General features: G+C 33.2%; 2 protein-coding genes across 3 annotated transcripts; one reads left to right on the plus strand and one right to left on the minus strand.

Moving 5' to 3' along the window:
* The first annotated feature begins 796 nt into the window (after positions 1–796).
* LOC132730425 (MFS-type transporter SLC18B1-like) lies at positions 797–22180 on the plus strand. Of its 2 annotated transcripts, none has more exons than XM_060716354.1 (14): positions 797–1063; positions 9146–9481; positions 10691–10786; positions 12386–12459; positions 13639–13795; positions 14442–14510; positions 14779–14872; positions 15477–15628; positions 16397–16495; positions 17273–17373; positions 20349–20444; positions 20796–20870; positions 21006–21099; positions 21332–22180. In XM_060716354.1, the coding sequence occupies exons 2-14, from the start codon at positions 9152–9154 to the stop codon at positions 21470–21472; spliced, it is 1578 nt and encodes a 525-aa protein (XP_060572337.1). In that variant the 5' UTR covers positions 797–1063; positions 9146–9151; the 3' UTR covers positions 21473–22180. The 2 variants fall into 2 exon arrangements, with proteins under 2 accessions (XP_060572337.1, XP_060572329.1); XM_060716346.1 differs by having other exon boundaries at positions 798–1063; positions 9138–9481.
* Positions 22181–22855: 675 nt separating this feature from the next.
* On the minus strand, positions 22856–23483 carry LOC132730439 (accumulation-associated protein-like; the record flags this gene model as incomplete). Its single annotated transcript, XM_060716367.1, has 1 exon — positions 22856–23483. A coding segment is annotated over one exon (468 nt), but the record flags the coding sequence as incomplete, so codon positions are not given.
* Positions 23484–23517: the final 34 nt, after the last annotated feature.

Genomic DNA, 23517 nt, shown 5'->3' on the forward strand with positions numbered 1-23517 from the left:
ATTATTATTATAATTATTACTATTATTATTATTATTATTATAATTATTATTATTATTATTATTATTATAATTATTATTATTATTATCATTATTATTATTATTATTATTATAACTTTACACGTGTATACACATGTCAATGATTGAAACAAGTAGATTTGGTGCTAGTAGAATACCCCGCGAGGAACGCATATGTCAGCATTGTGCCAGTAATGAGAAAGAAGATGAATTCCATTTTATATGTCATTGTATATGTAATAGTCACTCTGATATACGATATCTTACATTATTAAAACCATACTAGTACAGAAGACCAATTAAGTATGTTCAAACTGACTGAATTGTTAAGTACTGAAAAAAAGTCTGAGTGAATATTTATATTATACTACAAAGCATCGATGTATTGCTAAATCAATCTTGTTATATTTAAAATTGTTATTGTTTATTCATTATGTGTCGACTATGAAACATTGTAAAATAGCTGTTCTTATGGAATCTTATCACGTTTAAAATCCACACGAATGTAAACATTTTATTATAGTTAAGCTTTCTTTAGTACTAAATTCTGTTAACGTTTATACTCCAACAACAAAAAATTGTAAACGGCAACTTTTGTAATGTACATTGAATATGCTATACAATTGTATGTATACTACATGTATACGTCAATAAATTATCTATCTGTATACATTTCTTTAAAAAATCTGTGTCACAAACCAGATGAAACCAGTTGCTCTGTTCTATGTTATACAATGACCAACATATCTTGGTTCATACAAGTTTAACGGCATACCTTATTACATCGTGTACTTAAAATTCTACTACATTATAAACTCGTTAAGTATGTTTAGCGTTCTATACCGTAGCACAAATAACGTACAAACGTAAACATGCCCTAGTTGCGTGACGATCATTTTTCTATCATGTTTATTGATTTACGGATGTTGTAAACACGTGCTTTTTCATTGTGTAATTGCTAATCAAAGATGACATATACTATGGAATTATCAATCAATATTAATTTATAGATATGTATTTAGTTTAGAGTGGTTATATAACGAGAAAGGTGAGAATTTTGTTTAACATTATTCTGTATACTGCTTCATTCTATGCATTCTTTTGTTGCTTTTTAAATATAGGTCTGTTTCAGTTAAAATGTGACGCACGTTTATTAATCATATTCGAGTCAACATCGCAATAAAGTTAAGTGTCATTTAAAAACATGGCCGTGACCTAAATTGTGGTTCGAATCCATTAGTTAGTACTTAATTAGGCGTCCACCCTTGTGATAGCCCTCAAGTTTAGGGTTGTTCGAGACATTGTTATGATTTTTAATATAATCTAATACCCTTCATTTTTCATAGTATTCCTTTTTCTGACATTTAAATCTCTTAAAAAATAATGAAAATAAAATACGCTCCCCTTAAGAGTTTTTAACAGTATCAATTTAATTTACAGACAATTAAATTTACAGATTAACGTAGTTTTATGCCCACACCCAAGTTTTGGAAGGCATATAGTTTGTATTTCTTATAACTTGTTTGTAACGTTACACGTACATGCATGAACTATCCGAAATGGCTTGGATAATGACGTACGGAACTGTAATTAAACATATACATTCTTGTTGACTTTTCTTCATTTTGTAATCTTAAAAGACATATGAGCCGCGTCACGACAAAACCAACATAGTGCGTTTGCGACCAGCATGGATCCAGACCAGCCTGCGCATCTGCGCAGTCTGATCAGAATCCATGCTGTTCGCTATCAGTTTCTCTACTTGTTATATGGTTGGTAAGCGAACAGCATGGATCCGGATCAGACTGTACGGATGCGCATACTGGTCTGGATCCATGCTGGTCGCAAACCCATTATGTTGGTTTTGTCATGACGGGGCTCATATAGTACCACAGGTGAACGTCGCGTGGCCATGACTTACCCCGTTCCCCCTCTACAACCCAAAAGCCTTAAACATCATCCAAACATCATAGGTATTGACAAAAATAAATTTTATGAAAAAAAAATATGACTTAAAAATTATAGGGGTATAGTGTAAGTCATGGCCACGCGACGTTCACCTGTGTACAGTACATGTCTTCCCAGTCTAAATATTGTATGTTTAGCTATATATATCGTGTCTAAAAATAACCTTGTCATTTTCAACCGTCTCACGATTTGATATTCGATACCCAAGTCTTGTGATTTCGCTATACATGAACATTAAAGAATTCATATTAAAATAGCTCTTTATTATGTATTACATAGATCTATACAATACACGTATCGGTAACCTTCCCGGTATTCCCATAAACCTTTTATATATACATATATGTATAAACCTGAACAACTGCATTATCATAATCATAATCTCTAGGAAGATTTGATAAATTGTCGCTCTTAAAAATGTGCTTAAAAATCTGTTTACATAAAATATTCTATCAGGTCATTTCTGTTATTTTATCAAAACAAATATAGAACAAAGTCCTACTTTTAAGAGCGAATTGGCCTTTATAATGGAACGTCTGAAATACCATAAATAATAATGTTGGATCATACAACATCTCAGCTTGATCAAGTTGAAAGACGGCTTAACCTTCATTTAGAGTTTACAAAACTACAATTATATCACAGTATTGACGATAATGCCCGTAGCCGGAGGAACAATTTAATTTTCTACGGATTAGCGGACATGCGAAATGAGAATTGCCTTGAAGTGTTAACGGAGTTTTTGTCTGACTGGCTTGACATTGATCTCGAGAGAATGTATATTCAACGAGTCCACCGTCTCGGGTCATTGGGTCGGACAGTGCGAGGTCAAGATGGAGTAACGCGTAGACCGATTATTGCGTGTTTTCGGGATTATCCGGACACTGAATTGATAATGAAAAGAGTCAATTGGTTATCTGGATCCCGTTACGGGATCGATAGGGACTACCCTAAAGAGATTTCTATTGCCAGAAATCGTCTTTACAAATACATGAAGTCAAACTATGAGCACTCCGAGAAATGTAAAATAGCGTATCCGGCAAAGTTGATTGTCAAGGGTAAAGTAGTGCGTGATGAATTTCCTGACTGGCACGCGGTACTGAACAGAAACCGAATTGACATTATAAATGACTTGTTTGCCAAGAAAGATATTTACTTACAATCTACAGTGATAGACGACAGGGCTGACACGCCTAATTGTACAACATCCGTCACGCATGAACCCACCGCTCCGCATGAAATCGGCGTATCCCATAAACATCCAGAAAAACATGATTACTCGGTTAACAATGGACCCCCAATTTACTATGAACCAACAATTAACCCACGGCCTCACGCTAACTATGGAAAATTTGTTTATAGTGATACTCCCGTTGATCCTGTAACCCCTGAGAACGATGCCGCCGCCGTGAAGGGTTCCCCTACAAGAGCGAATCATGCGTCCCGTAACCATTCAAGCTCGTCATTTCATGGGGATTTTCCCCCACTTTCGAAAGAATCACAGAGTAATAGTGCAGCGCGTACCAGTGTTAAAGAAAGATCTTCAACTTAGGACCACGGGGAGAGACATGTTGAGTCATTGAACTTTGTGCTACTAAATATTCAGGGATTAGTGACTAAAAACGTTAATAAACTTGAACAACAAGATTTAGTCGACATTTTCAATTCAAATGATTTCATATTTATTGTAGAGACATGGGCAAATTGTTTAATTAATTTGGAAAAACCTGGGTTTAAACTATTTTCTGTACATAGAAAAGAAAGAAATATTAATGCAAAAAGAGACTCTGGTGGTATATGTTGCTATATTAAACAGAAATATATTAATTACGTAGAACTACATAAAACAGACGGGGATGATATTTTATGGCTAAAATTTTCACGTAATCTTTTTGAATCTGATCATGACTTGTTTATTTGCTTATGCTATGTTTTACCTCAGGGAAGTAGTAGAGAACATTTAATAGAAATCCCGGTTTTTGATAGAATTATGAGTGAAATGTCAAAGCTGTCACATGAGTTTGGTGATAATTGCAATTTTCTCGTGCTTGGAGACATGAACAGTCGAGTTGGGTCTTTAAAAGATTTTGTAGAACATGACGATGTTGATCGGTATTTTTCTGAATTATTGCCTGATGATTATATAACTGATGTTTATATGGATAGGTTGACAACCGATACCGGCGTTAATAGAAATGGGCGTCTTTTAATTGATTTTTGTAAAGCTAGTGGCCTGCGCATAATGAACGGTAGAATATGTGGCGAAAAAGGCGTGTGTACATATAACGGACAATCAGCGAGGAGTTTATTAGATTATGTTATTTGTAATACATCTGTTATGAAACATTTCAGTAAGTTTTATGTTGGATTACCTAATATATTATCAGATCATTGTACTGTAAATTTCTCTTTTGAAGGGATAAATAATGTAAATAATTTGAGTGCAGAGGAGAGCACATATGCAGATAAAGTGTCATTTAAATACAAATGGAATAAATCTAAGTTAAATATTTATAAAGAAAGTCTTCAGTCTGAAACTTTTGTTGAATCTATTAACAGGCTTGTAACGGAGTTAGAAAATAATGATACTTCTTCTTGTATAGATAGTAGTCTTAACTCTTTCTCTCAGGTCATGCATACTGTTTGTTCACCTTTATTTGGCAGAAACGTTTTGAAACGAAAAAAGCAGACAAATAAAAATGCATGGTATGACGTAGAATGTAAAACTGCAAAAAATGATTTTTATGTCTGTCAAAACAGATTTAAATATAATGAATCTGATGAAAATTTAATAAATTTGTGTGAGGCTAGGCAAAAAATATAAAAAACTTATTAGAAGCAAAAAATATTCATCTCGAAGAGAAAACACTGATAAACTGTTAAATGCAAGAGTTAAAAATGCAAGGCTATATTGGCAAATGCTGAAAGATACCGTTTGTAACAATGACCCTAAACAACCTAAATTAGATACTTTTGTTGACTATTTTAAAGCTATAAATAATCCTGAAGATGTTTTTTACCAAGCTGATGAAGATGTTTTACGTTTCAATGAGAATTTCTTGAATGATAATATACAAGATATTTTTGATGAATTGAACATAGATATAACTGTTGATGAAATATATAGAGCTATTAAACAATTGAAGGGCAATAAAGCGGCTGGACCTGATTTGTATGTGAACGAATTATTTATTCATGGAGTTGATGATCTGTTACCATATTTGCATAAATTGTTCAATGCTTGTTTGAAATTAGGACATTTTCCGAATGTATGGAGTGAAGGTTATATAGTACCAATACATAAAGGGGGTGGTGTTGATCAACCATCGAACTATAGAGGTGTTACTTTGTTAAGTTCTCTCGGAAAATTATTTACTAGAATATTGAATACTAGATTAGATAACTGGGCTGAATCCTATGGTGTTTATGTAGAGGCCCAGGCAGGTTTTCGAAAAAATATGGGTACTGTTGATAATGTTTTTATTTTAAATGCTCTTATTTCACATTGTTTGAACAAAAATGAAAAGCTATATGTAGCTTTTGTTGATTTTAAAAAAGCTTTTGATTTCGTAGTTAGAGATGTACTGTGGTACAAATTAATAAAATACGGAGTGACTGGTAATATTCTCAAAGTTATACAGAGCATGTATGAAGGCATTTCCTCAAGAGTTAAACATTTTGATAATATTAGTGAAGCTTTTACTTGTAATTTAGGAGTTAGACAAGGTGAGAGCCTGTCCCCATTTTTATTTAGCATGTATTTGAATGATCTTGAAGATGTGTTTTTAGCTAAAGGAGTCGAGGGTATAGATACTGGTATTTTTAAGATATGTTTATTACTGTATGCGGACGATATAACTATTTTCTCTAAAACGGCTGAAGGTTTACAACATGCCTTGAACATCTTATCTGAATATTGTGATAGATGGAAGCTTACAGTAAATGTTGATAAGACAAAAGTAATGGTATTTAGAAAAAGTGGATTGTTGCCTCGAAATTTAGAATTTTTGTACAAAGACAGTCTTATCGAAATTGTTTCAAAATTTAAATACTTAGGAACATTGTTTAGCACAGGTGGTTCATTTAGAGAACACGATGTAATGTTATCAGGACAAGCTTTAAAAGCAATATACAAAATGAATAAATATGTATATAAATTTACAGATCTTTCTGTAAAACACCATTTAGAACTTTTTGATAAGTTGATTTTACCAATTTTGTGTTATTCCTCAGAAGTCTGGGGCTTTTACAAAGGTATACAGGTAGAACGAACATTTTTGCATTTCTGTAAAACGTTAATTGGTGTTAAGATACCTACTCAAAATGATTTTGTATATAGTGAACTGGGCAGATTTAATCTAGAAGTTTACAGATTATGGTCAATAATCAGATATTGGTTGAAATTGTGTATGTCAGAAGACAACAAGTATACTAAACATGCATATTTACTATAAAAAGCAGATTGTGAAAATAATAGTAGGAAAATAAATTGGGTTTCGAACGTAAGATCATTATTGTCTAGATTGGGTTTTAACAATGTATGGCAAAACCAAGGAGTTCCGCATGTTAAAATTTTTCTTAATGTATTTAACCAGAGAGTTAGAGACACATGGAAACAGGATTTAAATGCTCGAATCAGTAATTCTTCCAGAGCACTATTTTACCATACTTTTAATGATTTCAGTTTTAGTAGATATTTAGATATTGTTGATATTAAAAAGTATAGAATAGCTATGTCACGTTTAAGAATGTCTTCTCATCGTCTAGAAATAGAGGTGGGTAGATGGAGAAAACCCCACAGTGTACCTTTAAATGATAGAGTCTGTGTAGCATGTAACCAATTAGAGGACGAGTTCCATTTTGTCATTATATGTCCTATTTATCAGGAACTCCGAACAAGATTTTTAAAGAAATATTACTGGAGGTTTCCTAGCATGTTTAAATTTGTTCAGTTGGTTACAAGCGATAATGTACATGATATTAGAAATTTAGCTATGTTTATATACTATGCCTTCCATATTAGACAACAGTTACAAACAATTCTCGTGTAAAGGTACAAAAATGTTTAATTTAAAGTTCTATATATATGTTTTTTGCGAACCGAATATCTAGTCCCATGCAAACGTACATAGAAGTTAATTGACACACTGTATTGTACTTTTATGTGTGTAACGTACGAATATTAGCTGTCATGTAATTGTATATAGATGTATTATTGATACATTGCAATTCTTTGTGTATTATATGTATAATAGGTTAAGTAACACGATGATTATAGGGCTATAAATTTGTAAGTTTCAAATCATACACTGGTCTTACTTGTATCAAGTTTGAAGCATTATATGTGTTCAAAAGTATAGTTTAGAAGTAACATTTGTTTTGTTTTGTTTGTATAATTTCAATATTTTGTGCCATATTACTATTGCAATAAATCAAACCATATAGCTTAGATTAGTAAATGTAATACAAAGACCAGTGTATAGAAGAGAATTAAAAGTATACTATGTAATAGATGCTGACAATGTCTCTCCCGTGATTGCAAGCCTAATACATACACGAAGTATTTCTTATTATTATATATTTGAATGTAGAATCTCTCAAAAAGTAAATAACTTGTAAATTAAATATATAATCAATGGTAACCATTATAATAATGAAAGAAAAGAAATACTTGCAGTCACGTCATCTTGCTATGTAATTAGTTATTTACTTATGCATACATGTTATTGTATATATTATGAATGCTTGTACATGACTCTTTTGAGAGTTAATTTGCAAAATAAAGATTCTTCTTCTTCTTCTTCTTGAAAACAAACTGCGAAAGAATCATATTTGAATGTTGTTAGTATAGATGCTAGATAAATGATTCGATATGATATATGAATAAATGGCCGATAATAAAGTGTTCTGGAATGACATAATTACATATTATGTTCATACACAAAAAAAAACTACATTGTTTTCCAGAAATATTTTATAAGAATATCCAAATGATATATTTCTATTGTTTTCATCAATATTTGGAAGATGTGACCATTGCAGACCAATTTTAAGTACATGTAGATGGACTTTCACCATTGTCCGTTTATATGATGCTTTGAATTTGGAACTGTCCCTTGCTAATGATAGGAAAATTGATGTAATTTAGCAAAAAGCTGAAACAAATGCCAATAGGCAATAACGTAGTGTCTGAGCATTTGTCAAGCACAGTGTAAACAGCTGTCATATGTTGAAATGTAGCACCCCAACTGTTTAATAAACAGTATTTATTACATACCTATAAATGAAATATTGAAAAATATTGATGGAATCAAATGCGCATTTTCATTTTCCGTATTTTCAATGGATTCCTTAGATCTAAATTCAACCAATACACAACATTTTAGGGGAAATCTTTCAAATTGTAATGTAAGAAAAGAGTAAAATGTATTCATTAATCAGAAAATTCAAGTCTTTTTTTTCTATAAATACAAGATTTATTTTCATATTGTGGTAGGAAAATATGCTACCGTCACTCGTGTGATATTTATTTTCATACCACCCGATGAAAATAAATCTTGTATTTAATAGAAGAAACTTGAATACCCTCTTTATACATGTATTTATATTCTACGAGTTGAATCACTCACTAATCTGAGTTTGTAATCTTTTGAACAATTGGATTTAAGAAACATATGTTACTTTGTATGTATTGAACCAACTGTCTTCATGCATAAATCTTGTTTATTTTTCATTGAAATGTTGTATCTTGAATGCAAATGTGACGCATGTTCAATATAAGAAAACAGGCGAGTTTTTTTCTTTCAGAATTCTGAAATACTTCTTATTGTTTACACAAACACACACAAATAACCTTGTGTCGTTTAGCCCAAAACATTGTGTTTTATAGACGACGGGCTTAAAGACATGCATCTATTTAATATCAGTTTGTAAAATCGGTCGGTCTTGCAGTCGACATATTGAGATTATGTGTCGCTTTAAAAATTATAATATTATTCGAGTAAACTCAAAATATTTCTTAAATCGAACTGGTGGCGGTGTGAAATATGCATTTTAACCTTTAACTGAGCTGATAAAAGAAGTTTTTTCCTATTTTGGATTATAATATAAGTTGATTGATTGATTGATTGATTGATTGTTTTTCCGATTTTCAGGTTTACAGTTAGTAATGACAGTGACTAGCCAGGAGGACAGTGATAAAGAACGTTTCTATGATATTCCGAGTCAAGATACATCACTGAATACCGAGCATGACGAGCATGACGTGTTCAGTGAAAGAAGTTCATTACTAGAGCGGGGTCGGCAGACGACACGAACGCCATCCATTTATAGGTCAAGGTCATTATCGATTTCGTCATCTCGGATTGATTCAGAGAGTTCTACCTTATCAATATGGACGTTGACTCGAACACAGAAGATTGTCTTAGCAACAACATCCATCGTGGACTTGCTTTCTTTCCTCAGCATGTCTATAATGGCTCCATTTTTCCCGGAAGAGGTATTTGTGTGTTCTGTATTCAATAGCATCAGTGCATAGTTCCGCTACTTAGCTCAATAGGGAGAGAATCGGATTAGTGAATAAATGGTGGCTGGTTTGATCCTCGGGGTGAGGCGTTGTTATTTCGTGATAATTGAGCTTGGAAATAATCATTTGTCTATGGTGGCTGATTTGGTACACTCTGCGCGTTGCGTGGTCAATAGCGACAACACAACCATATCGTTATCACCTTTTCGTCTTGGCGCCAAACGTCGAATTGTCGCACTATTGTCTTGTCGTCCTGTCGCTAGCGAAGCGTGCCAAACGGCGCGTTGTCGTGCGGCGCGATGTCGCCCAGTCGCTTGGCTTACATATATACAAATAGCCAATCTTTCGACAATGTGACATCGCGACAACACGCCGCACGACAACGAGCCGTTTGGCGTAGATCGTTATCGAAAGAACGACAAAAGTCCGACAAGGCGCCGTTTTGCGTTTTGTCGTGCTGTCGCTATCAAGAACACGACGCACAAAAGTGTTCCAAATCAGCCACCATATTCGTCACCGATGATTATTGCTAGTAGTCGGTCACTGGCACAGAAATTGGTAATTACTGATAAGCCGGTTACGTGGACCGTTCGCTGAGGTTTAACCAAAGAATGTGTTAAAATTGTTGTAAAATTTAGAAGAATAAAAACAGCACAGGCATTTATCTCATTTACCTTGTAAACAATGATTCTTGGATCGTGAATTATTGTATACAGATATCATATACATGTACATATTCGACGTAGGTTATATAACCGACACACTAGTATAGCCCTATAGGTTATATTTTATTAGTAAAAGGATTGTTTCAAGATAATTGTATCATAACTTACCAGATAAATGAGCCCAATGTTCTTGTGTCAGAGGTGCCGTGGGTGCTATTAAAATTCAAATACATTACGAGGAAAAACAATATAATTATATAGCAAGAAAAATATGTACATTTCTTGCGCATATATTTTGTAAGAATATTGTAAGCATGTCCTTTTTTTTGGTAGTTTCATGATTTATTTTCTTTCTCTTGCGTTCTTTGCAAACTGTAATATAGTATTTAATATAGTCAAGAAATACAGGCGCCTCATGTCGGGTCGAATCTGACTAAAGGATTTACATGTATAATTCCAAGAATTGAATCAAGATGGAATTTTTAATTATTTCATGAGCTCAATGATATTTTTGCAGGCTTTAAAGAAAGATGTGAGTGATACATTATCCGGGTGGATATTTGGAACATCACCATTTGTTCAGTTCCTTGCATCTCCTTTTATAGGCAAGTTGGTAAGTTGTTAATACATTTTTTTTCATCATAATAAGAATACTTCAGATTCAATATGAGCCGCGTCACGACAAATTCAACCAAATGGGTTTGCGTCCAGCATGGATCCAGACCAGGCTGCGCATCCGCGTAGTCTGATCAGGATCCATGCTGTTCGCTTACCAACTCTATTACAAGTAGAGAACTGATAGCGAACAGCATGGATCATGATCAGACTGCGCGGATGCGCAGGCTGGTCTGGATCCATGCTGGTCGCAAACCCATTATGTTGGTTTTGTGATGGCGCGGCTCATATATGTTTGTTTATGTGTTTACCGAAGTAAATGTTTAAAAGAAAATTCTACCTGAGGTCGTTACACCCTGTATATCTTATTTTAGGTCAGTGTCTCATTTAGTTTTAGATATTGAGTTTAAATACCTTTTCTTGTAATTCTTCATTGTTGTTGCCTTTAATTAGGTAATTTTACTACATAATTGAATAATTTTACTGCAATATGTCGGACTGTTAGATATCGATTATAAATCAAGAAATTCAAACTTTTCTTTCTTTCTTTATTGGTTATGAAACTTTAATGTAAAACATGCCAGGCTTTTTGTTATGATATTTTGTCAATTATTATTTGAAAAGACATATGTTGAAAGGCAACTGATTAGGCAAAATCAATGTTCGTTAAGTAAGATTGTTTTCTTTATTCATTTCTTTTATAGAAATAGTCTCCATCCGTCTGTCCTTCCGTCCGTCCGTCCTTCCGTCCGACATTTTTGTCCGGAGCATATCTCAAAAAGTATTTGAGGTATCAACTTGAAACTTCATAGGTGGATAGACCTCATTGAGGAGGAGTGCAGTGCGCAAGAATGATAACTCTACCCTGCATAATTTTTGAGTTATTGCCCTTTGTTATTTTCAAAATTAATTTTTGTCCAGAGCATAACTCAAAAAGCCTTTGAGATATCAACATGAAACTTCATAGGTGCATAGATCTCACTCAGGAGGTGTGCAGTGCACAACAATGATAACTCTACCTTTCATATTTTTTGAATTATTGCCCTATTTTTCATACTTAATTTTTCACCTGAGTGGAGCATAACTCAAAAAGTGTTTGACATATCAACATGAAATGTCATAGGTGGATAGATCTTATTGAGGAGGAATGCTGTGCGCAAGAATGGTAACTCTTCGCTATATAATTTTTGAGTTATTGCCCTTAGTTATTTTTCATACTATTTTTAGAGCATATCTCAAAAAGTATTTGAGGTATCAACTTGAAACTTCATAGGTGGATAGATTTTACTGAGGAGGGGTGCAGCACACAAGAATGATAACCTATCCTGCATTATTTTTTCAGTTATTGTCCTTTGTTATTTTCAACCATCAATATTTATATAGGTTTCAAATCTGTAATCTCTTCAGCCATCAGTTTTCATTACCAAAAGACCTCTTAAAATTAAATTATTCAGCTCTACTACATATACATTCTTCCAATGAGCAAACACATTCGGCGGGGGATGGCCATGTTGACATGGCTCTTGTTTCTATTCAAATGTTTCGAAATAAAAGTTTCGGTATCCAAAAAAACTAATGTATTTTATATAAATTTCAGATGCCCCACGCTGGTGTAAAGTTTATGTCTATAGCAGGGATGTTCATATTCAGTGGATGTACCATATTATTTGGGTATAATTCAATAATGATTTGATAGATCATTAGTTTATCATAGTACGAACGCTCACAGAAACCGGAAATAGCTTTTGTCAGTAGTTTAAGCGCCAAAACGGGCTGCAGTTTAATCTTTTCTCTCTTTTTGTATTTTGAAATTCCTTATAATATAATTGACTGTTTCATAATAAATGCAAGGCAAATGCAAGTTCAGTAGATAAATGGGTAAAATTAGCTTTCATTTTATCACCTCATATGCAGTATAAATATAATATTGTACATTGAGGATAGTATTAAAGTTGTAGCGTGAATTCATGAATATTATCATTATGTAAATCTCCGTACCATGTTTTTGTAAATAATATTTGCAAACACATGGTAAGGAGATTTACATAATGATAATATTATATGTTATATTATAAACTAATGTATTAGGTTATATGTTTGACCAGATTATTTCGTGTATATTGCATAGTTTCTAAACTATTCTCTCCGTTAGTATAAACTAGTCGTCTGCTTATATATAAATTAAATCGGTGATGAGGTGTAATTTATCGAAACATGTTGAAATATGTGTTGTAAAATCATAATCATGCACAACAACACCGTTCAAATTAGGGCTGGTTTTTATTTATTTTTATTTTTTTCATATTTTCCCGCTTTTTATAAAGAGAGGTTTTAATCTTTTGCCAATTTCCTTTTTCTATTCATATACCTTAGACCTGCCTTATTTCAAAGTTCGATGTCTAAGTATAATTGAATTTTGAATGTCAGGTTGATCAATGATTGAACTTACATACATGTATATTCATGTATAAATTGATTATAAAATGATTTATCAGGCTGTCAAACTTTGTTTATTAAAGTAAACAAATCTATAAAAGTTCTCAACCCGCACCTAAGAAGTAAAAGGTCATTTGGTATTTGAGAAGATAGCACACTTTTTAACTTGAATTTCATTTTGTTCTTATTATGAGCCCACTTTTTAAACTGAATATCACGCTGCCCTTATTATGTAACTCCGTTGTACCGTTTGATATATCAACCTTTAAATTTTATAATATCACGTGAAATGTTATGTTGCTAGAGAGAAAGGAACTTTGTCCGCTCTTGTGTTCTTACTCCATTACTGTTATAAATTTTAATTTACTTCATTCCTCTATACTTTTATTTATACCGCCATATTTATATTTCCAGTTTATTAGCTTATGTACCGTCTGACAATGGTAACGGTGTATTTATAGCTCTCTCCTTCACGTTACAAGTTGTACGGTCTATTGGTATCACTAGTGCCAGTACTGGGTCGTTTGTTCTCTGTGTACAACACTTTCCAGATAATATTTCATCAGTATTCGTGAGTATTCTTTGATATTTTCATCCGTCCCTTTCTACTCTCTAATGTTGGTCCTTTAAACTGCCCGGAACAAAACAGAACAGAACTTGCTATTGGCCAGTAGCTAGCTTACATTATGATGGTAATTGTCAGACGCTGGTTTTGTTTGACATCATGTACACTACAACACAATAAAAGTCATCTCTGTATCAAAGTCTAGGTTCCCAGCAGGGGTTTGACTAAATTTAAGAAATGAGAAACATATAAGCCAATGAAATTAGGTCATTATATAACATTTCTACTGAACATTTTAAATTTGGCCACCGATCGCACAAGATTGCTTTTCTATGTATTTCTATAGTCGTCGCTGGAGGTTTATGTGTCTGTCCGTCTGTCCAACCATCCAGTTGTCGTGTTCTCTCATTGACATTTACTTTGAAGAAATATCACCTAACTGAAATGCCCTCTGGTCAGTGTCAAGCCGCACTAGAACGTTAATAAATTACATGTATGTTACGTGAATTAACTCAGAAGCTTGTTATTGTCTGAAGTTATTTTCTCAAACATAAAGTGTATAGAAATAATATTGTATTATTGTAGTAAGTACTATCTGTTGTGTCGGCAAAGATGCATGGTCTCACACTGGCCCCACGTTTTTCTTCTTCAGGGTTTTGGCGAGATTTTTGTTGGTTTAGGGTTAGTAGCTGGGCCTGCAGTCGGAGGTTTACTGTATGGGGTAAGTTTATAAATTTAAAATGATATAAAATTTAGCGCGGCAAATGTGCCTTTAATTGCCGCCGACTGAAAATTCAAAAATCGAAGTCACCGACTCACCACTATTTACCGGAAGTTCATTTCGGTTTACATTGACTGGTATTTTACTTAAAAAATAAGCAAATCAGTCAACTTTTATTTCTTTTAAAACAGAGTGTAAGAATATAAGCATTACCAACTTTATCATCTTGGTAATTAATTGATTAAAGAATGTTGTATTTTATTTTCAGGTTGATGGTTTTTACCTTCCATTTGTATCTATAGGTGTATTAGCAATGCTTTGTGTACCTTTTATGATCGCATTTATTCCTTCAGATGATCAAGGTAAGTTTTGTCAGAATTTAAATTTTTTTATCCGTCACTACCGGATGTTTATTGTTGTTGTTGTCGTTGTAATTAATGGTCAGGTCAGAATCGGTGTAATTGGCATTTAGTAAAAGTTTCCAGCAGTAACGTCGTATTTTTCTCATTTAAAACTCATAAGTCACCTTAAATTTATAACCTACACCTGAATTTGTTTGAATTAGATGCCGATTGTATGGGTGGTATCTTTAATTTAGCGGGGAAACTTAGTATATATTTGTATGTTAGACTGCAATACTAGTAGTTGCTTAGAAAATCTTCGCATCTTATTAGCACTTGATTTTATCAATTATCATCTTGTCAACACTAAGCCTGCTATACGTATATACTGTTTCTACCCATACGACCAGTGCAGATCAAGATCATGGTCTGCACTGTTATTCAGTCAGGCTTGTACATATTTTGAAAATTTCCCTATAACTGTTGAATGGTTTTGTCCAGATTGAAAGATGGACAAGTCCATTTAAGCTATTTAGCGGGGTAAGGATTAAACTGTGCTCTTTCAATTTTTACATCAGGTTACAATTTTCACGTTTTAACTATAAAATTAATTTACATATTTCAGCACCAGCAAGCGATTCTGAGACGGATAATGAAAAGGTGCCATTCACTAAAATATTCTGCTCTCCAAACGGAATACTTACTGTTTTCACAATCGTCGCCAGCACTTTCATGTGGTCTATACTTGACCCTACACTTGAACCTCATTTAAGGAAGGTAGGCGTTCCTATTTTTTGTCATGTATCATTCATATGACTGCTTAAGTCTTCACACGTGATTCTAGTAGTATCCAAAGTTCAAAGTCGAGGCGGTCTTATCTAAATTCCCTTTACATAACCCCGATAATGTTGTAAAAACTTTTGGCCCAACCCTTTTGTATATTGTGTAATTTTGTTGATGTAAATGAATTGATGTATATCTAAATATGCAATAAAACATTATTTACATAACCATGTACATACCATTATGATTATCAGTTTATTTCTTTAATATTAATCGATGTATTATTATTATTAAGATTTTTTAGTTCCAGTCCTATTATTTGCGAAATGCATTGAATGTTTGTGCATTGGTGAATAACTGGTATACTTGTTAAACTGCCGGTAAAACCGGATAAAACAATATACATTGTATAGACAGTAGATCTAATAAAAAAATGTTATACAGTGTTTGCAATTAAAGAGGTACAGTTGACACAGAAACAGTATTTTATATCTTCTATTCCGCTCTCCTTTGATTGTACATCCTGTTAATTGTAGAAGTGTATATTTTCAGAAGGGATTACAAAATCAAAATACGTAACTTGACCAGCCGACAGTATATAGCGTATAACTTGGTCATCCTGCCTGGTCTCTCTATCTATGAAGGTGTAGACCATTATTCGGGGGATTGCTACATAGTCTTATTTTCTTTAAAAACAAAATATTTATGAAGTCTTATTTTCTGTAAAAAAAACATGACATTATTTATTTTTCTTCATTCCAGTTTAATCTTAGACCAGAGCTAGTCGGCGTTATATTTCTTGTAATGGCAGCAGCTTACGCCGTGACAGCCCCTCTATGGGGTTGGATTTCCGATAAATTGGTACGCCATTTATATCATTTTAGTTCATTTATTTTCTGCATTCCGTGATACTTTTCAAATCAGATTTTCAAAAAGAATTTTTCTTTTCCTTTTAAACCAGCACTATTACGTGCACCACATAGACATTTTCATTCTTAAAATCTAAAATGTATTCAACAGTTCTATATCAAAAACGGACCGAATAACTAATGTTATATGAACTTGTGGTCCAACCCTTTTTCTTTCAAAAATGTATTTTTATATGTGTCCCATATATTTGCATCGCAAATCTTGTAAAAAAAGGAATAAAATTTGTTAAAACTTAACAGTTCTTTATTAAACAATTCATTGACCTGTCTTACCCGTATTTTTATGTTTTGTCCATTTAGAGAAAGTCACAAAAGGTCACACTTGTATGGATGAAGTGAAAACACAACTCTAGTATTTGAATGAAAATAGGGCATTTATTAAATGCCATAAAATATATAGCAACTAAAAAACGTTTTCACAAAAACATAACTGGGTGGCGTATCAATAATTTATCTTATGTGGTCATGAGAAACCGAACTCCGATACAAACTAATTAATTTTAGACGCCCCCTTGGACGATACAAACTAATTAATTTTAGACCCCCCTTGGAATGCCAGAACCTTGTGCTTGTGTGAAAATCAATATACTGTTGCACATTTCCATTTATATTGAAATTTTGGTCCTAAAGGTAAAATCAAGATGATTTGTTTATATATTACCAGATTTGTGTAAATAGTTTTCATATGTTGATTTATTTATCATTTTAGGACGATCAGAGACTATTACTGATGGTGGGATTTTTATTTGCCTGTCTCGGTTCTTTATTAATAGGTCCTTCTCCACTTATTGGGCTTGATGAAGATTATTAGTAAGTCAATAGATCTATTTATAACTTAACAATTAATATGCCGTTGTTATGAAGTCCTTCAAAACACTACTTTTATTTTTCATGAGCGAAGTGTTAGGGAAAAAATGTAATAAAAGCTCGATTCCAGTTGTCATGAAGCCATACACATCTTTTGTTTCTTGTTGATAAAAGATTTTTTTCCGATATGAATAATATGTTATTGATATAAACGATATTCTAGTTTTTTAGCTCGACTTTTCAAAGAATATGAGAGCTATTGTAGTCGCCCCGGCGTCGGCGTCAGCGTCCGCGTCTGCGTTGGTTAAAGTTTTTTGTAAAGTCAAATATCTCAATTATTGCTTGAGATATTCAATTGAAACTTACAATACTTATTTATAGTAACAAGGTACATCAGATTGACAAGTTGGATAACTCTGCCTACAATATTGACAGAATTATGCCCCTTTTTAACTTAGAAATTTTGGTTAAAGTTTTTTGTAAAGTCAAATATCTCAATTATTTCTTGAGATATTCAATTGAAACTTACAATACTTATTTATAGTAACAAGGTACATCAGATTGACAAGTTGGATAACTCTGCCTACAATATTGACAGAATTATGCCCCTTTTTAACTTAGAAATTTTGGTTAAAGTTTTTATGTAAAGTCAAATATCTCAATTATTGCTTGAGATATTCAATTGAAATTTAAAATACTTTTTTATAGTAACAATGTACATCAGTTTGCAAAATTGCATAACTCTGCCTGCAATATTTGCAGAACTATTTGCCCCTTAAATTTGAAACTTAGAAAATTTTGGTTAAAGGTCTTCAAAGATATTTACTTGAAACTTTACACATGTACTTAGGGTCATAATTTGAGAGTAATAATTGTATGTCACTGACCAAGTTCCATAACTCTATCCTGCATTAAGGCTGATTCATATCCCCTTTTCTACTTAGTCTCTTGGTTAATGTTTACATGCAAGTTTTACATATCTCAATAACTATTAAGGGATGTCCGGAAAGTTCATATACTTCTTCATTTTTTATTGTATAACAATACATACGTTGTACAAATTTTGTCAGCAAAAATATACATATCTAGCGAACACATTTATCAAAAATTACTGAATTGTGACTTACGTTTGTATTTTTACAGCATTTACATACAACATATATACATCGTCATGGAGCACTTTGACAACGTCAACGGCGTCAATTTAATGTCATGTTTATCCACTATTCAATTTCTTCCGATTTAAACAGCCATGGAACCTGTCTGGCGTATACTTTATACATGTTATGTTCCCTTGCTATTACTTTATTAATTTCATATACTACATTAAAAAAAACAACAACGTCAAAGGTGTCACTGGTTCCCATACAGTGTGTGATATGTCTGTCTTTTTCAAGGATTGTTGTAACGCAATCATTATCTACGACATTTGACTTATCTACGACTTTTGGTAATCTGATACGGTTCTTATACAAAATACTGTCATCACCGCTTCTTAATCGTGTTTGACAATTAAACACAAGTTGTCCTTAACAATTTATGGTTGATTTTGTTTTTCAAGTAAAGATTATAATCATTATAAGCGTTGCTTTGAAGTAAAATAACATTACGTTGCTCCGTCCATTAATTTGACGTCATTTTTTGCGACACAAAACTAACGCAACTTTATTGCCCATAATCGTCGTTAACAAGTTGTTTCTTTGCGTATGACGTCGTAATTTTCACTAAATATCAAGCAGTAGTACCCTTTGATGTCACAACATTAAAACAAGAGTTTGCGTTAAAATTACAACTTTTAGCAACCTTTTATTCGAGTAGATATTGTCATGAAATCAAAGTGCTCCGTGATTCGTTGATCATGTTGCCATGGTGATTGGCGATTTGCGAATACAACTTTTATTATGTTTTTTAATTTAGAAATTTGTATAAGAATGAATACTTAAGCAAAATATTTAATCATCATATTAATATGACTGCTTATAATAATTTTATAGCCTTGTCTACGAACTTTCCGGACAGCCCTCGTATTAAAGATATTTATTTAAAACTTCACATATGCATTTAGGGTCATAATTGTAGGTCACTGACAAAGATCCATAATTCTATCTTGCATTTAGGCTGATTTTTCTCCCCTTTTTCAACTTAGAAATTCATGGTAAAGTTTTGCTTGTAAGCTGTTATCTCTATAATTACTGAAGGGTTTGTGCCTTTTTTGGGACAATTATATGCATTCATAATAATAAAGCAGTGATTTACTTGATAAAACATCTTAATAACAAGCCTTTGTACCTTTTCTGTCAATTTTATGTATTCATAGGTAATTAGTATTATTATACTCAATAAAACACCCTTGTGACATTACCTTCCGAATAGTCAAGCCAATACTGTATAATTAGACTCTCTCTAAGGCCTATAACATGAATTTATAAAAAAAAAATTAGCCCTTTTGTGAACTTAGAAAATTTAACATTATCAAAGCTCTAAATTTTACGTTATCAAGGCTCTTTTACTATCAAGCACTTAGAATAGTCGAGCGTGCTGTCCTACCGACAGCTCTTGTTATATATACGGGATTTAATTCCATCGAGGGGTATGAAAATAAATATTTCACGAGTTACGGTAGCCACGAGTGAAATATGATTATTTCATACCTCGGCATGAAAAATCGAAAAAAAACGTTAATGTTCCATTTATTATAAACTTTTTTTCCTTTTTGAAGCCTAAGGTATACTTACTGTCTGAAATTACATATTTGTAACATTTCAAAATATGCTAAAATTTCTCTTACACCATTAGTTACAAGGTAGAATTTTGGTGATGAAATAGTAAATGGTGTTATAATATGACCTGTATTTTGAATATTTATACGTTAAAGTGGCATCGTTTTATGTTTTTTATACATAAGATGGTGTGCTGCTTTCAAGTATGCATCAGAAATCCCATTTATTAGACATTAATGTGTTGTGATTGTTTTGTAGTCAGTTATGGTTGGTGGTGCTTGCTCTGGTGGTTCTTGGCGCGTCTGCAAGTTTGTCGTCTGTTCCTACATTCGATATGTTCTTTATGCTAGCAGAGTAAGTCATTGTGACCGTTTTTCGTAACCATGCTCAAATTATAATTATTTTTTTATTGATTTGAGGGCAGTGTAAATTAATAGTTGTCTGGAACTTGCGTAAGGAAGCCATTTAATATCTGTAAAACAGGCGAGATGATTAATAGGAGTGGATCTATTCCTTCTATAATTTTTCCCAGTTTTATAAAGAAGATTTTTAATTAGGATTTTCTTCGGAGTTTAAATTGTTAATATTACATACATTAATAACATAAATTAATTATCTCCAAATAAATATTTACAGAGTAGGCCTTATGTATTTAATGAACATTTGTGTCATATTGAAATGAATTATCTTGTTGGTAATTTATAGGAACGCCGGGTGTGAGAACGGCACAGCAACTTACTGTATGGTGTCGGCTTTCTGGATGTCAATGTACTCGCTTGGGTAAGATTTACTTTTAAACATTAGAATCTAAATTTTATTACATAATAAATTTTGTACTTTTTTCAATGAATACTTTGTTTGATAATACATCAATATATGTTACGCTTATTTTAAGATTACATTATTTTATTTCAGTGATTTCCTTGGTCCGTCTGCAGGTGGATTTTTGTTGGACTATGTGGGTTTTAATTTGATGACTACTTATTCAGCTGGTTTATGTTTATTTATGGTGAGTTTAAACTTAGCATTACAAATCAATGTTCATCAGTGTGTTTTGAATATCTCTTGACTCCGTAAAAAAGCGGGAAAACAAATGAAAAAGTAATGCAAGCCAACATTAATGTGTTCTTTTTTTGTTATGTATCTTTTATCTACAGTACAGTTGCGACCAGTTTATTTGTCAAACGCATCAAGTTTTTATGAATCATTCACGTTACACAGTGCACATTCTTTTATTTCAGGCTTGTTTGTTGGTATTAAGCTGGCTATGTGATCTAAAAGCTATAAAGAAATGTCGACAGAAGCCTACAGATGTCAAGGTATATCAAGCATACGATACCTTTACCTCAAACGACTGCTATACGTCATCAATGGTCGAATAACGTCATCAGTGGTTGAAAATCGTCATCAATGGTCGAATGTCATCAATGGTTGAATAACGTCACCAAGGGTAGAGATAACGCCATCAATAGTTGAAGATCGTCATCAATCTTTGAATAACGATATCAATGGTTGAATAACGTCATCAATAGTCGAATAACGATATCAATGGTTAAATAACGTCATCAATGGTCGAATATCGTCATCAATGGTCGAATAACGTCATCATTGGTTGAATAACGTCATCCATTGATGCATTAAGCCAGTAACTGTGATGCGGACATACTCAACCAGACATTGATAACAATGTTTGATAGAAGAGATAACATTTCCACTTCAAAAGCCGCAACTGATCCAGTGATAAGGCAGAAGTACGGGGTTGTGATTTTGGATAAATGGTGTACACTTTCAGTGTATGAGGTGCATGGAAATTGTATGAAGATTTACCAGTGTAAAGATTACAAACAAGAACTACATTCCCTCATGAAATTGAAGAGTATGTCTTGGTTCTTACCATGAAAGTAAATTGTGATATATGGACTTGTCCATGACTTAAGTAGCTAAAGATTTGACAGTCTTCCATGACAAAATTATTTTATTAATATTCCAAGTATTTATCAAGATCTATATCTTGGTTTGTGATGAGCCCTTCCCAAGCAATATGGATCACCTTGGGTTACAAGATAAGTGCAATAAAAATATTTTTTTAATCTTTAGTCTTTGTTTTTAATCTGTCTCTTCGTGCAATCATCAAATTACTTTTCAAATATAAAAAAAAAACACCACATCTCAACAAAATAGTAACACCCGCATCTAAAATATAATACACAATGATTTATTCTTCAGATATACCAGTGATTTTATGTTCTCTATGCTATAAAGACCTGCCTTTTTTGATGATTGTTTAGGTCTCATCAAAATTGTGAAGGTCATATTGCGACTTTCAAGTTTTACTGGTTGAGGGAGACTGCAAAATGTCATTCATGCATTGATTCAGGTATAAGCGGACACATTATCAGAACCACCACTCTTCTATAAACTTGCTTGCAGACTTTCTCATATGAAACAAAATCCAAAGAACTCCTCGGGATTTAAATCCACAATAGTAAGATGCAAGTTTAGAAGTGTTAAATGAAAAGTCACATATAAAACCTCAATGATGCTCAAATAGCAATTGGTTCAGCTAGTGTGAATGGTTCAGATGGTGAGATAGGTTCAGATGGTGTGATTGGTTCAGATGGTGCAATTGGGTCAGATGGTGTAATTGGTTCAGATGGTGTAATTGGTTCAGATGATGCAATTGGGTCAGATGGTGTGATTGGTTCAGATGGTGTAATTGGGTCAGATGGTGTGAATGGTTCAGATGGTGCAATTGGGTCAGGTGGTGTAATTGGGTCGGATAGTGTGATTGGGTCAGATGGTGTAATTGGGTCAGATGATGCGATTGGGTCAGATGGTGTAAGTGGGTCAGATGGTGTGATTGGTTCAGATGGTGCAAGTTTAGAAGTGTTAAATGAAAAGTCACATATAAAACCTCAATGATGCTCAAATAGCAATTGGTTCAGATAGTGTGAATGGTTCAGATGGTGTAATTGGGTCAGATAGTGTGAATGGTTCAGATGGTGAGATAGGTTCAGATGGTGTGATTGGTTCAGATGGTGCAATTGGGTCAGATGGTGTAATTGGGTCAGATGGTGTAATTGGTTCAGATGATGCAATTGGGTCAGATGGTGTAATTGGGTCAGATGGTGTGAATGGTTCAGATGGTGCAATTGGGTCAGATGGTGCAATTGGGTCAGATGGTGTAATTGGGTCAGATGGTGTGATTGGTTCAGGTGGTGTGAATGGTTCAGATGGTGTGATTGGGTCAGATGATGTGATTGGGTCAGATGATGCAATTGGGTCAGATGGTGTGAATGGTTCAGATGGTGTGATTGGTTCAGATGATGCAATTGGGTCAGATGGTGTGATTGGTTCAGATGGTGCATGTAGTGGAAAATTCTCATTATTCAATAATTAACCCTCAGGTATTCAGTTACACATGCCA

The sequence above is a fragment of the Ruditapes philippinarum genome, unplaced genomic scaffold (assembly GCF_026571515.1).
Source record: "Ruditapes philippinarum isolate M1 unplaced genomic scaffold, ASM2657151v2 ctg7288_1_1_1_1, whole genome shotgun sequence".
Lineage (NCBI taxonomy): Eukaryota > Metazoa > Mollusca > Bivalvia > Venerida > Veneridae > Ruditapes > Ruditapes philippinarum.